At 41.1% G+C, this 15,983-nt stretch overlaps 1 protein-coding gene across 1 annotated transcript in view; it reads left to right on the top strand.

Annotated features, from left to right (window-relative positions):
- The first annotated feature begins 1,060 nt into the window (after nt 1-1,060).
- Nucleotides 1,061-15,983, top strand: part of SLC5A8 (solute carrier family 5 member 8) — a 69,746-nt gene continuing 54,823 nt past the window's right edge. Inside the window, exons 1-3 of the mRNA XM_024127279.2 lie at nt 1,061-1,763; nt 8,632-8,697; nt 10,714-10,765. Coding sequence (XP_023983047.2) covers nt 1,413-1,763; nt 8,632-8,697; nt 10,714-10,765 — 469 coding nt within the window. The 5' untranslated portion in view covers nt 1,061-1,412. The remainder of the gene's footprint in view (nt 1,764-8,631; nt 8,698-10,713; nt 10,766-15,983) is intronic.

Raw genomic sequence — 15,983 nt, 5'->3', positions numbered from 1 at the left:
TGGTAAATTATAAAGATGTATGAAGATGAGCAAGGATGGCTTGAAATACACCTATGCCAGGGCTTATTTGGCCAGAGGGCCTATCTTAGAAGAAAAACCTGAGGATCACATTGCTTTACAGGCATGACTCGTGTTGTTAGGAATATTTCAAGGCAAGCCACTTAAAATACTGAGTGCTACTACTGGAAATGATCTTGTCTTCCATATGCTTTCAGGTATCTTCATTTATGTGTACATATTTGTGCCTACATTTAACATGTGTCTACATTTGTACTCTACAAAGGTATAGTATTGTGATTAAGAGAACAAATTCTGTAACAGACCTGGATTCAAAATCTTAATCTCTACCGTTTCCTTGGGAAAGTGTTTTGGCCAGCTTCCTTATTTGAAAAATGGAGATGATTTCTATATCAAGGGTAATAGTAAGAACTACACTAGTTAATGTACAAGGTGCCAAGTGTGTTATATGTCACATGGTAAGGTTCATTAAATTGTAGGTATTTCTGATATTATAGCAACTATCATTTGTAGGAGAGACTGTTGGGAATCAAAATTGTTTGTCGAATGAAAGCGCAGGCAACCAGTAGCACAGACTTGTTCCTCTCCTTTATAACTGCTTACGTGCCTAAGGACTGGGTCCTCAGCTCACTGCACACTGTCACCCGAATCGCCCATCAATTTATCACATAAGGCAATCGAAAACTTACAGGTGTATCTTCCCGTAAGGACCCGGTCTGTTGAACTGGAGAGCTAAAAGTGAAGGCGTGTTAGCATATGGTATTTGTAGGGGTGGGATAGGGAGGATGGGAGGGAGATGCAAGAGGGAGGAGATATGGGGATATATGTATATGTATAGCTGATGCACTTCGTTACACAGCAGAAACTAACACACCATTGTAAAGCAATTATACTCCAATGAAGATGTTAAAAAAAATAAATAAAGGCGTGACAATTGCCCTTCGACCCACCTCTCCCATAGGTCGCCTGCTCATTTAAATAGTGCGTTCCCTCGGGTGCCACTAGATAAAATTTTCTCTGAGCGCTCCTTGAGGATTCGCCAGAGGCGGCTGGAAGCTCCAAGTTCTCACCTGCCCAGGTGTCCGCGGCGCTCGGGGAGCCACCCTGGCCTGGCACCTGGGGGTGGGGTCCCCGAAGTCCCATTTCGGGGGGCTCTGCTGGTCGCGGTGGGCGCAGAGGCTGCTGCCAGAGCGTACCCTCCTTTCCCTTTCGCGAGACGCTGGGTGCCGGCGGGGACCGACACCTGCCAGGCGCCTCTAATCCCCTTAGGGCGCCACGCCCGCCGCGCGCGGCTCGGGGATAAGTGAGCGCAGGGCGCGCAGGTGAAGCTCCGGCTCCGGCTGCGAGCCGCGGAGCCGCCAGTTTACGCGCAGGGCCCCGGCAACCGCGCGGCCATGGTCTCCCCGCGGGGCATCGGCACCTTCGTGGTGTGGGACTACGTAGTGTTCGCCGGCATGCTGCTCATCTCGGCCGCCATCGGCATCTACTACGCCTTCGCGGGGCGCGGCCAGCAGACCTCCAGGGACTTCCTGATGGGCGGCCGCAGGATGACCGCCGTGCCCGTGGCGATGTCCCTCACCGCCAGCTTCATGTCGGCTGTCACCGTCCTGGGCACCCCCTCCGAGGTCTACCGTTTTGGGGCCATATTCAGCATCTTTGCCATCACCTACTTCCTTGTGGTGGTCCTCAGCGCGGAGGTCTTCCTCCCGGTATTCTACAAACTGGGAATTACCAGCACCTACGAGGTACAGGCTGCGGGAGGGCCCGGGGAGAGGTGATGGGGTGAGGGGAGTACTTTTCAGCCTCCTGGAGGGATTTTCCTGGGGGCAGACTCACCACCACATCCAAGTCTCTCCCTGTTCATATCCATCACCTCTTCTGCCCGCCCCTTTTGGGGAGAGATGTCCTGTAAAGGAGAAAAAGAATCCTGGGACTTAACTTTCATGAGCTCAGGGGAAAAGAGAGGCTCCCTGAGCAAACGGAGTTATTTGGACTAGTGCTCAGTAAGGCCGTTTCTGCTTTAACATCTCTGATTCCAAGTCAAGGGGAAAGATTTTTCAACTTATTATCTTGGGGAAGGGTAAGTCTCAGCTCCTCCTCCTTGAAAGGAATCCCCTCATTCCAGGTCCTCGGTCCACTCACTTTTTCATGAAGTATGGGTACTCTCCCCTCCTTCCCTCTCCACAAACATGCCTTCCACGGAGAGTCAGGCACCCACATGGTTAAGGTTCTGAATCTCGTGTTTGAGACCAGATTCTATGCTTACAAGCTGGGTAAACTTGGCTGACTTATTTAACCTTTTGTGCCTCTTTCTTAATCTCAGAATGGGAACAATTATACCACCTACCTCACCTGGTTGTTGGGGGGATTAAATGAGATGATGCAAGGGCAGCGGTTAGAATAGTGTCTGGCACAGGGTAAGTGCTGAATAAATGTTGACCATAAGTATTGGGGTGACGGTGGTAGAGGTTGTTCCCTTGGGATCACTAGGAAAATTTGGCTGCAGAGTTCTTAAGCATCTCTGCCTTCTCTCTCTGTGGAGAGATGATTAAGGGAAACCATCTTTCCAATTGCACAGGTCCCCTGGTTATAAATTTTCTCAAATTGTCTGCCAGAAAGGGCTTTGCAAAGATAGTGTGAACGTCTGGTTTAGTTTAAAGAGCTGTTGAATGGGAGTGTCAGGGGAGGATAAAAGTTTAGGGGAGTGTCTCGGGCCCAGTTCCATGAGTTCCATGGACAAACCTGCAGAAGTGTTCTCTCTAATAGACCATTATCCAAGGACCCCGAGCCTCATTCCCAGCAGCCACCTTGTCCTTGAGTTCATGTAGTGTTTGCCCCAACCCAGAGCCACTGGATGGTGGTTTCTTAGTGAGGCTGATTCAGCTGGTGCTGGGGATGGGCCCCAATGGCACAACAGGTGTTGGTGACACACTGCCTGGGCTCTAGTGACGTCATTGCAGGGTGAGGTGCCCCTGGTGCAGCATTGCCTTCTTTGCACTCTGGTCATTGTGTTTGAGAGCGTTTAGTCATTGCCCCAGAAGTGAGCAGGGTAGTTTCTTGGTTTTGCTCAAATGTGACAAACTGATTACCCCAGACAAACTCAGCCTTAGGTCTTTTTTGTTGTTGTTGACCCTTATAATGTTTTGAAAGAAATTTAATTTAGCATTTAATGATGATGAGAAGTCAAATAAAATTCCAGATTCTGACTTCTTCTGAAACTTAAAAGACGAGTGACACTGGGCTCACATTCCCTGTGGCAACAGGAACCCCAGTTTACAGCCGTTGCTCTCATTCCCTATTAATTTCTATATTGAGGTCCCTTCATTGTATCTGCATGGTTACTTTCTTATGGTAGAGAAATCTATCTGCATTTAGGTCTTTATCAAAAATGCAAAAGGGAAAATGGAAAGGACTGGAGGGAGTTCTTGCTTTGAGGGAGATGTCAGAGGACATATTTCTTAATGGATATGAGGAATATTTCAACCTGGTAATATATGAACACCTGGCTGATCCAGTTGGTGTATTTTACCTGATGAGATCCGTAGGCATTTTGAGTCTGTGAGCTCTGATCTGTAGTTAACCAACTCCAAAACCCAGAAAGGGTTTGAAGAACCTGACAAGAGGACTTCAGTCCCCGTAGGTGAATGCGCCTCTCATAATCACTGACCTGTGCCTCTTTGGGTCAGCAACGTTAACTCAACCAGAAACAGATTTCCCACACATTTGCAGGGGTGGAGGCTAATAAGTTAGCAGGCTTCCAGCTAAAAATGGCAAAAAGCGAACGTTTACTGAATGCTTAATACAGGCTGGGCACTGGGTTGCCTGTTTGACATACATTATCTGACTCAATACTCAAAATAATTCCTATACTGTGAGAGCCCCATTTTGCAGACAGAGATTCCGAGTAAGTTAAGCTACATAAGAGAGCCTGAAGCAAAGTGGACACATGCCTAGAGGCTGTGCAGTGGTGCATACTGGCTGCTTCTGAAGGCCCCGGTGAGTGTTACAACCCTGAGCGGGGCTTAGAATGGTGGAGGCAAAAGGGACGCGGTGCAGGACACAAGGGGTTGTGGACACACTGGGGGTGTCCACGCCTAGCGGAGGCCAGGCCACTGGGGACAGGGAAGTTAGGTAACATGCTATGTCCCTGGCAGTTGGTCATGGAAAACACTTTCTTGTGGCATATTTTGTTTGTTTTATGCTGAGAGGTGGAATCAACTATACAGAGTAAGAAGTCCAGCATTGAGATAGCCTGGCATTCTTGTGCAAGTATGAAATCTTTCCCTAGTTCCAGATTGTTAGCTACAATTGGCTGTTCAGAAGCATTTGTGATATCTATTTATCACTGCCTTCAAGGTGTAGTCCCGATAGGTGTACAGCAACTTCCAGATTCACAGAGAAGAAATATGCAGGAGCCCAACTGCATTCACCGTTTCTTCAGGATGTTTCTGGATCCAGCAAAATCAATGTGTTTGAACTACGTTGCCCAGACTCTCTCTCTCTCTCTCTCTCTCTCTTTTTAAAAAAAATTCAATAGAAATCTTAGTGTCCCCAAGTTATTCAAAGTACTGAGGACTATGAGATATCTCAACTGACTATAGGTGTTACTGAACCAAACTTGGGTCTGCTCGGTCCATGCGCAGTAAAGCCAATCTACTGACACCAGGTTGCGGTGGAGGAAAGTGCAGCTTTTATTATTAGTCTGGGGCAGCTAATGATAAAAAAAAAAATCCTGAACTCCCCAGTGGGTTTTAGGGAAGCATTTTTAAAGGCAAGGTGAGGGAGGGGAGTCACAGAGTATGTGACCACCTTGTGCACAATTCTCTGATAGACTGGTGGTGAGGTAATAGGGCAGTGTCACAGGGGTTAACATTATCAATCCTCAGGCTCCAGTAGGTCTGGGGCTACATGCTCAAGGTCATCAAGTAATTAACTTCTTCCATTTGATGGAGGTTTTAGCATGTGTAAAACAACTCAGGAAATGTGCATCAGATACTGTTATCTTGGTACTTCAGGGAGGAACTAAAGATTCTGTGACTGCCATATTGCTGATTTACTGTTTGAATTGTTACTAGTTCTCCTGGCCCATCTGCTCCTTTGTCACTGCATGCTCACACCCTTTCAATCATTAATTCTTGAGCCAGGCTTTTGTGACTCAGGGGAGGCATGGAAGACTATAGCTCTTCTATAAACAAGAGGCAGGCAGAGGACATGGGGGCAGGGATCTGTCCCGGGAAGGTACCATAGGGTCCTGATTGGTAACATAGACACCTACTGTTATTCTGTAGTTTTGTCTAGAAATTCTAGAGCTATTCTCTGAGCCTACTGATCAGTGACTTGATCTTTAGGTATTCTTTAGCAGCCCAGTACCTGAGATGGACAAAGACTGTCCCTGCCATTCGGTAAACAAAGGATGTTGTGGCCACCGAGCCATCAGCCACTGCAGCCACCCCCCATGGTGCACCCTGAGAGGAATCCAGGATGGAGAAAAATAGGATACTGGCCCTAGATAGATAAGACGTATATGAAAGGAAGGCTTTCAGTAAGCTCAGACTCTTGCATTTTCCCATACACAGGAAAGCACTAAAATCATTAACTTGAGGTGTCAGTTCTTTGTGATTAGCAGTAATCTTTTGATGTTCAACTACATGTTTTGTTTTGTTTTGTTTCCCAGCAAAGACTCCTATATATCCTGGCTCCTCCCTTACCTCTTTGGAACGGTCCCTCAGAGCTGTCTGAGAGGCTGCCATCCTGGGCTGTAGTCCTCAGTAAGGCCTCAGAATAAAACATAATTCTCAACTTTTAGGTTGTGCACTTTTTTCATTCGACACTGAGATAGTGATAGAATTCTTGGTTCTGTCTTGAGTTAGTATTGTGAGAGGGGGAAAAAAAATATATATATATATATTGTTGTTGTTGTTCAACTTGCTACATTCTTACCTCCATCACATTTTCCTCTTCAGTTTTCTTTAGTCTCCAGCAGTATGGATACACGTACCTAGAAAAGGCAAAGACTTCTCTGTCAATTCATGGACATTTATTTTTAATAGAGTTTTACTAAAACAACTCAGAAGAAATAACACAGCTCTGTTCCCATGCTTCAGGACACTTCTTGAGTTTTCTAAAAAGTCTTCCAAAATATACTTGGATGATTTTGACTCATGTAATTCACTGAGATTCAAATTCTCAAGGCCTATGGATTTGGTTACCAGCTTCTTAATGTCTTAACTCTTAAGTGAACAGTTTACAACATTTCCCCATCCATTTACATCATTTGATAGTCTCCAAAATCCTGCAAAGTAAGTGGGGAAAGAATGATTACTATGATCCACATTTTCAAAAGGAGGAAGTTGAGATTTAGAGTGTCCCAAGCTCGTGGAGTCAAGAGTAAGGCTGGAACAAGGGCTGGAACTCTTGCCCCAGAGCACTCACTACACTGCATTGTATATTCTTTACTCATCAGTTATTTTAGGAAGTCCTATTATGTGTCAGTGCCACTCACTCACTCTGGATGAATCTTAGACACATGAGCAGTTTTCTTGTTATTTTGAATAACAGAGTGGTTAGGTGCACAGAGTTTGGCATCAAATGGTCCTAGAGTTGCATTGTGTCTCCAGCAATTATTAGGTTGCAGCCTTGGTATTCTCTCTGTGCCCCAGTGTCCTGGTTTCCAACATGCACTTATGCATAGTAACTGCCTCATGGAGTTGTTGGGAGGACAGGGCATGCAGCAAATACTCTATAAATGTTAGCTGTGATTATGAAGCAAAAATATCTGGTGTCTTTTTCTCTGATATTTACCTAATGTCAGTTTTTCCTTCCTAATTTTTTCTGCTGTATGAAAAGACTACTGTCAGCCTTAGAATTATCTCTGTATGTAGTAATAATATTCACGTTAAAGAATGTCTTGGACCCCAGCTTCCTTCCATCTCTAAAATCCTAGGATTCTAACTCTGTAATACATTATGATATCTAATATTGGAGATAAGCACACTACTGACATACCTCGGAGATATTACAGGTTCAGTTCCAGACCACCACAATAAAGGGAATATTGCAATAAAACGAGTTGCATAAATGTTTTGCTTTCCCAGTGCATATAAAAGTTATGTTTATACTCTGCTGTAGTCTATTAAGTGTACAGTAGCTCTATGTTTAAAAAACAATGTACATGCCATAATTTAAAAGTACTTATTGCTAAAAAATGCTAACCATCATCTGAGCCTTCAGCAAGTCGTAATCTTTTTGCAATAGTAACATCAAAAATCACTGATCAGAGATCACCATAACAAATATAACGATAATGAAAAGTTTGAAATATTGCAAGAATTACCAAAATGTGACACAGAAACATGAAGTGAGCAAATGCTGTTGGGAAAATGGAACCGATAGGCTTGCTTCATGCAAGGTTGCCAGAAACCTTCGATTTGTAAAAAATGCAGTACCTGTGAAGAACAAAAAAGCAAAGTGCAATAAAATGAGGTATGCTTGTATATTATAAGATGTCGCAGATGTCACGCTTGGCTCTGAACAGAAACTTACTTAGGCTGATTTAAGTTAAAATTTTTTATTGTAAGGATATGGGAGTAGCTCATAGCATAGGTGGAAAAGCTGAGCAAACAGACTTTGAAAAGGACAGAAGCGAGGGCAGCCTCTTCAGGCCACCTTGTCAGGATCAGTCTGCTTCTGCTCCAATCATTTTCTGTCTTTATATCTTGCCTCTAAGATTCAAATACCCATTGAGAAGAGAAGCTGATTGGCTGAACGTGGGTCATGTGACTATCTTTTGCCCGAGGCTGGGAACCTTGATTGACAATTCCACCACAATTGCCTAAAGTGGGAAAGGGTTGATTCCCTAAGTGTATCAAAGGAAATGTATTGGGTAGATACCAAGAGAAAGGGGAGGACAACGCTTTGCTCATTCTAAAAATGCACAATATAATTGCATTGGTATGACATTCTGCAAAAGGCAAAACTCATAGGGATGGAGAACAGGTCAGTGATTGCTAGGGTTTAGGGGTGAGAGGAGGGTTTGACTACAAAGGAGCAAGAAAGGAGAAACTTTTGACAGAGTTTCCTGTGGGTGATGGAGCTGTTCTGTGTTAAAACCCAGTGAACTCGGGGCTTCCCTGGTGGCGCGGTGGTTGAGAATCTGCCTGCCAATGCAGGGGACACGGGTTCGAGCCCTGGTCTGGGAGGATCTCACATGCCGCGGAGCAATCAGGCCCTTGAGCCACAACTACTGAGCCTGCGCGTCTGGAGCCTGTGCTCCGCAACGAGAGAGGCCGCGATAGTGAGAGGCCCGCGCACCACCATGAAGAGTGGCCCCCGCTCTCCGCAACTGGAGAAAGCCCTCGCACAGAAACGAAGACCCAACACAGCCAAAAATAAATAAACAAATTTATTTTAAAAAAAAAAACCATTGAACAGTACTCTAAAGCAAGGGTCAATTTTTCTCTATGTAATTTAAAATAACAGTGAAATAGGAATTCAGAATACGAATTAGTTATGAAGTTGCTTTAAATTTCTAACTCCTTTACTTCTTAAGCTGCTGGTTTTTAAAAAGTGTCCAGAAGTTTTACATATTAACCATTTTTCCTCTTTTGGAAACAGTATTTAGGACTTCGATTTAACAAATATGTTCGTCTCTGTGGAACAATCCTCTTCATTGTTCAAACAGTAAGTAGCCCTCAGTTCATTTATTTTCTCTTTTTTTCATGTACAATGTTTTTAAACAAGGCATCTGGGTCAAGCTTATTTGGTAAATGCATGAAAGATAAAAAGGGGATGTTGAAAATAGGAGGAAACAAAAAAGGAAAAAACACTTGTCACTACATAGCATTAATCCTTAAGATCATTAAACAGTGTTTCAACAAATGCATTACTTCCTGGGAAAACAGAATGATTTAAGTAAACATGGAATATTATATTGATCAAGCAACACTTATGTTACTTTAGAGAAGTATGCTTTTCCCTCTCACACCTTCCTCTGTCCCCACCAAGGTGACAGTAAGGGCATTACTGAGGTGACAAAGATATTTGAAGGAACTGTAGTAGCTAATAGTAGGAATTGTAATAAAGGGAAAACAAGTTGTATGTTTCATAGTATTTTGCAACATGTTAAGCAATAAATTTAATAGGAAAAATTAACTGACCTAGGAAGACATTAGGAAATAATTTTCTTCATTTGAAAGCATACTTTAAAAAATGAATCAGTGCTCTCTTTTAAAAATCGAACTGTAAAACCCAATTGATGTACTCATTGATATAAAACAACAAAATCATGCACTCTGGAGGAGTTTTTAAAGCCAAGTACACAATCCAGTACTTCAAGAATATGCAAGTGTAGATTTACTGCTTGGCACAAATGGAAAGCAAAGATTTGCCAAGCAATCAGTGACAGAGAATGCTTCCCACCCTTCATCCAGGCTGCTGGAGGCTTATCACGATCATTGTCAAGTCATTTAGACCTATCTTCCTCTTGGCAGCTAAGTGCTTTAAGAATGAGTTTGATAATGGAGGTCCAGGAAGGAGTTTTCATTCTCATCCGTTTTTATAACTCCATTTCTCCATTCAAAAGCTACCCAAGCATTTGCTACAGCAGGACAGAGTGCCTTTGCAATTATTTAACTCGACTCCATTTTACATCTTTGTAAATTACGTAACTTAAATTGTATCCGTCCTTAACACTTGCAGTATAAAAGGAAAGAGCCCTCTGGGGTCTGGTAGAGATTCTGACACAGAGCTGAGGCTGGTAGCTCGCATTCGACAGCGGAGTTCAGACACTCTTTGGATCATCGTTAGAAGTGCCAAAAGAAATGAAAAAGTGGGGACAAATGTTAGGAAGGTGGCCTGTGGTCACATTTTCAAATCTTTAACTTGGACAGAATAATGACTGTGAAAAGCTAGTTCATTCTTGCAAGAAGAGGGGAGTTTTAGAATCTGCTATTTGAAAGACTTACTTCCATAGATCACTCATGCAATTTAATCATTCAACTACTATATAACGTTTTTTTCATAGTTTTATACAGCAATCATAGAATTAGCTTCTATGTATTTGAAAGATCAAATGCAATGAAAATGGTATTCTGAGAAAAAAGAACATATTTATCTTACTGTTGTACCCCAGATTAATAAATATTTGTTAAGTGTACGAATGAAAAATAATAAATAATATTAAAAAGGTAGAATAGAATTTTTGTTGGCTTTCAGGAAATTTTAGGGCAGATTTACACTTTTGTTTAACTAGTGGTCATGCAAACTTTAACAAACAAGTTTCCACAATTTTCACTGTTTTCCCAATTACTTATGCAGTGATTAACAACAGCTTGAAAGCATATGAATGAGGAAGCATCCCCTTTTAAATTTGTATTCTTTCTCTCTTTCTATTGTTCTAGATCTAGGAAAATTAATTTCAAACTTGAATTGATGTATCAGTGACTATCCGCATTAAGCACAACATGAAAAGTCCATATTTTTACACAAAATTGGTCATAAAAGATTTTTGTGACCTATGACCACACCACAAGTGGAAAAGGAGAGTCAGCTTCACTTAAATAACATTTTTCAAGTTACAAGCAAATTTTATTAAGTATATTGAAACTGTAGTTTTAATTCATAATTAAATTTATAGAAAAATATCAATATTTCATTTTGTAATTCATACCATTTATTTGGTTTTCTTTTTTCCCCTAGATTTTGTATACTGGAATTGTTATTTATGCCCCTGCCCTGGCTTTGAATCAAGGTACGTTTTAGAGTTACCAATATGTCACTCACATTTGAGGGTTCACTTTTAGCAGAACTTATTCTATCTTTGGGGAGATGGGGAGGTGGAGGAATGCTTCCAGTAACCTGCATCAGCTTGAGGCGGGCCAGGTGGGTTCAGTGTCTACACTAGCAGCTTCTTTGGGTTCCTGGATCATAGCTTTAAAAGGTCTGTAGACTTCACTGGGTGGTGTTTCTCTGGGATGTGCCAACCAGCCATTCTCCATCCCTTCAGAATGAACGCCCCCTGTAGTCAAAATCATGAAAGACTGCACTTCCTCCCTTTGTGGCTATAACTTGGAGCCCATCTCCAAGAGGCTTCTGTGTTATTCAGCTCAGACTCAGTCCCATTGTAAAATCTGGCAGGGAGAGAAACTTTTCTTCTCCCCATTTCTAATGTGGTGCAAAATACAAGAAAAAGAGGTCTGTGTGATTTGAAATATCAGATTGCTCCTAGTGACCAAAGGACAGATGACTATAGTATCCCTATAAACAAATGTGTGATGATTGTAGTGATCAACAAATTACTATACTCTCTAGATTTGGGCAGATAATAGCTGTGAAACTGAGATTGTTTATTGTGGCAAATGTGTGTGTTAGTCATACCTTCAAAAGGCTTCAGGGGAACTCTACATTCTCTGAATTCTTATCAATCAGAAGTGAATTTATCTCTAAAACTTCTTTGTAAAATGAACAAGTGGACTCTGTGATGGAAACAATGTGGTACAGTTCCTCAAGTTAATATAAAATGGACAGACAACCCCAAAGAAAACAAGAAAAAAAAAAAGAAAATGGAAAACCCCAGCTAACTCCACATTCTAATTTCTTGATTTCATAATACATAGATAATAAAGCACAACAGTATTGTTACAAAGAAGAACTCCATTATATAATGTGCTATTGAATTCTGAATGTCAGGCATGTTCCATGTCGATATTACCAACATCATGGTTGGATCACTTCATATGTAAAGAGCTGAACTGTAAACTTCATAAGTTACCTATTGGCTTTAAGTGTAACTAAAGATATTGGCTTTAGAGTTTTAAAGTGCAGTTCTGGGAATAAGAAAGCACTGCCTTCAGTGCTTCAAGAACTCTGTTCTTATCAGTTTATTGAGCCACTCCCTAGGAGTAAATTAGGATCCAAGGACTGTATTTTGACCATTTGAGTATCAGTTGTGTATTTTACTGTACCAAGGGAGTAGACACAAGCATAGACAGGGTACTTGGTGTGCAACAGATGCTCCTTAGAAACTTGTTTAGCTGAATTGGAACTTAACATTCTCTAGATACAATTTTTTTAAACTTTTTTTTAAATTATGGAAAACCTCAAACATACACTAAAATAGAATAGTGTATTGAACCCTAATGGACGCTTAACTCTACACTAATAACTATCAACTGTTGGTTTAATTCACTTCCTATTTCCCTCACTAGATTATTTTTCTGTAAATCTGAGATATTTTATCATTTCATCTGAATTCCATATGTCTTTTACATACTTTTTTAAAATTGAGGTATAATCAACATATAACATTATATTAGTTTCAGGTTTACCATAATGATTCAATATTTGTATATATTACAGTGATCACCACAATAAGTCTAAGTTAACATCCATCATAATACATAGTTACAACATTTTTTTTCTTGTGATGAGAGCTTTTAAGATTTGCTCTCTTAACAACTTTTAAAATATGCAATACAGTATTATTAACCATGCTGTACATTACATTACCATGACTTATGGATTCCATGACTGGACGTTTGTACCAGGATGTGTGTTTTTTGTTTTTTTAAAATAAATTTATTTATTTATTTTTGGCTGCATTGGGTCTTCATTCCTGCGTGTGGGCTTTCTCTAGTTGTGTTGAGCGGGGGCTACTCTTCATTGTGGTGCGCAGGCTTCTCATTGCGGTGGCTTCTCTTGTTGCGGAGCACGGGCTCTAGGCATGTGGGCTTCAGTAGTTGTGGCGCGCGGGCTCAGTAGTTGTGGCTCGCAGGCTCTAGAGCGCAGGCTCAGTAGTTGTGGTGCACGGGATTAGTTGCTCCGCATCATGTGGGATCTTCCCGGACCAGGGCTCGAACCCGTGTCCCCTCCATTGGCAGGCGGATTCTTAACCACTGTGCCACCAGGGAAGTCCAGGATGTGTTTTTTAAACACAATTGTACCTTTATCATTTCTAAAACATTAACATTAATACCTTACTGTCATCAATATAAGGTCAGAGTTCAGATTTCCCTGATTTTTTTTTAAGTGTTTGTTAGAATCAGGATCCAGATAATTTTATGTAACTGTAATTATTTCATTTGTCTCTTACATTTCTCTTTCTTGTTTTTTAAAATCGAAAACCATATTTTATTGAGATATATTGTAGCTTATATACAATAAAATGCCCAGAACCTAAGTGCACAGTTGGATGAGTTTTAACAATTTTGTGTACTTGTGTGACAACCACCCAACTCAAGATATACAATATTTCTATCATCAAATCCCAGAAAATTTTTTTTGATTCTTTCTAATGAATCCCCCCTTCCATTCCAAGCAGCCAGTTTTCATCACCATAAATTATTTTTTCCTGTTCTTAGATTTTATATGGTGCCTTTTTGCATCTGGTTTCTTTTGCTCAACAAAATGGTTTTGCGGCATTCATTCATGTTGCTACATGTATCAGTAGTTCATTCCTTTTTATTGCTAGTATTTTATCATATACATCTACGAAAATCTGTTTATCCATTCTGTTATTAATGGATGTTGGGTTGTTTCCAGTTCTAGGCTATTTTGAATTAAGACTGCTAAGCTCATTCTTGTACAGGTTTTGTTTTGTCTTGCTTTGCTTTTTGACACACGTTTTCATTTTTAGTGGATGAATACCTGGAAGCAATATACAGTTAAATACACACTATTCTGACCCAGCACAGGGTAGGTACATGTAAAAAATTTAAGAGAAACTGCCAAATAGCTTTCTAAGTGGTTATATCATTTTGCATGCCCACCCCACAATGTGTGAGAGTTCCAGTTATTCTGTGTCCTTGCCAGATTTTGTATTTGTCTTTTCGATTGTAGCCATTCTAGTTGTATGATCTATTATCTTATTGTGGTTTTAATTTGTATTTTTCTGATGACTGTTGATGTTGAGTTTACTGGCTCATAGGATAACAAAATGAATACAAAACAGACAAATAACCTAGCAAAAAGTGGGCAAAAGACTTGACCCGTCACTTTACAAAAGCAAATATTCTTCCAATCCATTACATAGCCTATTTATCCGTTTACCAGGCCTTTTAAAATTTCTCTCAGTAATGTTTCTTAGTTTTTGATACTGAAGTCTTGTACATATTTCTTAGATTTATTTCTAGATAATTGATATTTTTTATGCTATTGCAAATGGTATTGTTTTATAATATCATTTTCTAATTATTCATTTGCAAGTATGGAAAAATACAATTGCCTTCTATATGTTGATCTTCTATCCTGAGAACTTGCTAAATATATTTATTAATTCAAGTAGGCTTTTGGCATATCCCTTATGATTTTCATGTTGTTTATGAATAGAGACAGTTTTACTACTTCTTTTCCTGTCTGCCTGCCTCTTTTTTCTCTTCTTTGTCTTAATGCACTGTTAATGTAGAAAATTATATTGATTTTCAAATGTTAAACCAATTTTCATCCTTGGTATAAACCTCACTTGGTCATAATATATTAACCTTTTTATATATTGCTGAATTTGATTTGCCAATATTTTGTTAAGGCTTTTTACAGGTTATGAGGAATATTGGCCTGAAATTTACTTTTCCTTTAATGTCTTTGTCAGGATTTTGGTATCAGTTATACTGGCTTTATATGATTTGGGAAGTGTTCCCTCTATTTTCTAAAAGAGTGTGTATAAAACTGTGTATTGGGCTTCCCTGGTGGCGCAGTGGTTGAGAATCCGCCTGCTAATTCAGGGGACACGGGTTCGAGCCCTGGTCTGGGAAGATCCCACATGCCGCGGAGCAACTAGGCCCGTGAGCCACAACTACTGAGCCTGGGCGTCTGGAGCCTGTGCTCTGCAACAAGAGAGGCCGCGATAGTGAGAGGCCCACGCACCACGATGAAGAGCGGCCCCTGCTTGCCTCAAATAGAGAAAGCCCTCGCACAGAAACGAAGACCCAACACAGCCAAAAGTAAAATAAAATAAATAAATAAATAAAAGAAATGCATTTCCATTTAAAAAAACAACAACAACTGTGTATTTGTTAAATGCTTGAAAGAATTCACAGTGTGGGCATCTGGGCCTGATATTTGTTTGTTTTCGTAGAAAAGTTTTGGTATATGGATTCGGTTTTTTTTTTGTTTGGTATTTGGTTTTTTTTTGCGGTACGCGGGCCTCTCACTGTTGTGGCCTCTCCCTTCGCGGAGCACAGGCTCCAGACGTGCAGGCCCAGCAGCCATGGCTCACGGGCCCAGCCGCCCCGCGGCACGTGGGATCTTCCCGGACCGGGGCACGAACCCGCATCCCCTGCATCAGCAGGCGGACTCGCAACCACTGCGCCACCAGGGAAGCCCTCAGTTTCTTTAATAAATATAGAGTTATTCATATTTTCTTGTTCTTATTGAGTCATTTTGGTGAACTGTATTTCTTGTGAACTAGATCTAGAAGCTTTCTCAGACTTCATTTCAACTTTTTGGAGAGACTATTCCATATGCAGTTTTCACCTCTTTTGAGTTAATACCAAAGAGTGCAACTGTGGGATTATATGATAAGAATATGTTTAGTTTTGTAAGAAACCACCAAACTATCCTCCAAAATGGCTGTTACCATTTTGCATTCTTACCAGCAATGTCTGAAAGAGTTATGTTGCTCCACATCCTTGCCAGTATGTGATGTTGTCAGTGTTCCAGATTTTGGCCATTCTAATAAGTTTCTTGTTTTCATTTGCATTTCCCTGATGACATATGATGTGGGGCATCTTTTCATATGCTTATTTGCCATGTATATATCTTCTTCTGTGAGGTGTCTGTTAAGGTCTTTGGTACATTTTAAAATCAGGCTTTTTTTTTTTTTTTTTTTGTTTTGCGGTACGCGGGCCTCTCACTGTTGTGGCCTCTCCCGTTGCAGAGCACAGGCTCCGGACGCGCAGGCTCAGCGGCCATGGCTCACGGGCCCAGCCGCTCCGTGGCATGTGGGATCTTCCCGGACCGGGGCGCGAACCCGC

This window comes from Physeter macrocephalus, chromosome 6 (genome assembly GCF_002837175.3).
Source record: "Physeter macrocephalus isolate SW-GA chromosome 6, ASM283717v5, whole genome shotgun sequence".
Taxonomy (NCBI): domain Eukaryota; kingdom Metazoa; phylum Chordata; class Mammalia; order Artiodactyla; family Physeteridae; genus Physeter; species Physeter macrocephalus.
Note: the sequence above shows the minus strand (reverse complement) of the source record. Positions and strands in the feature narration are given on the sequence as shown.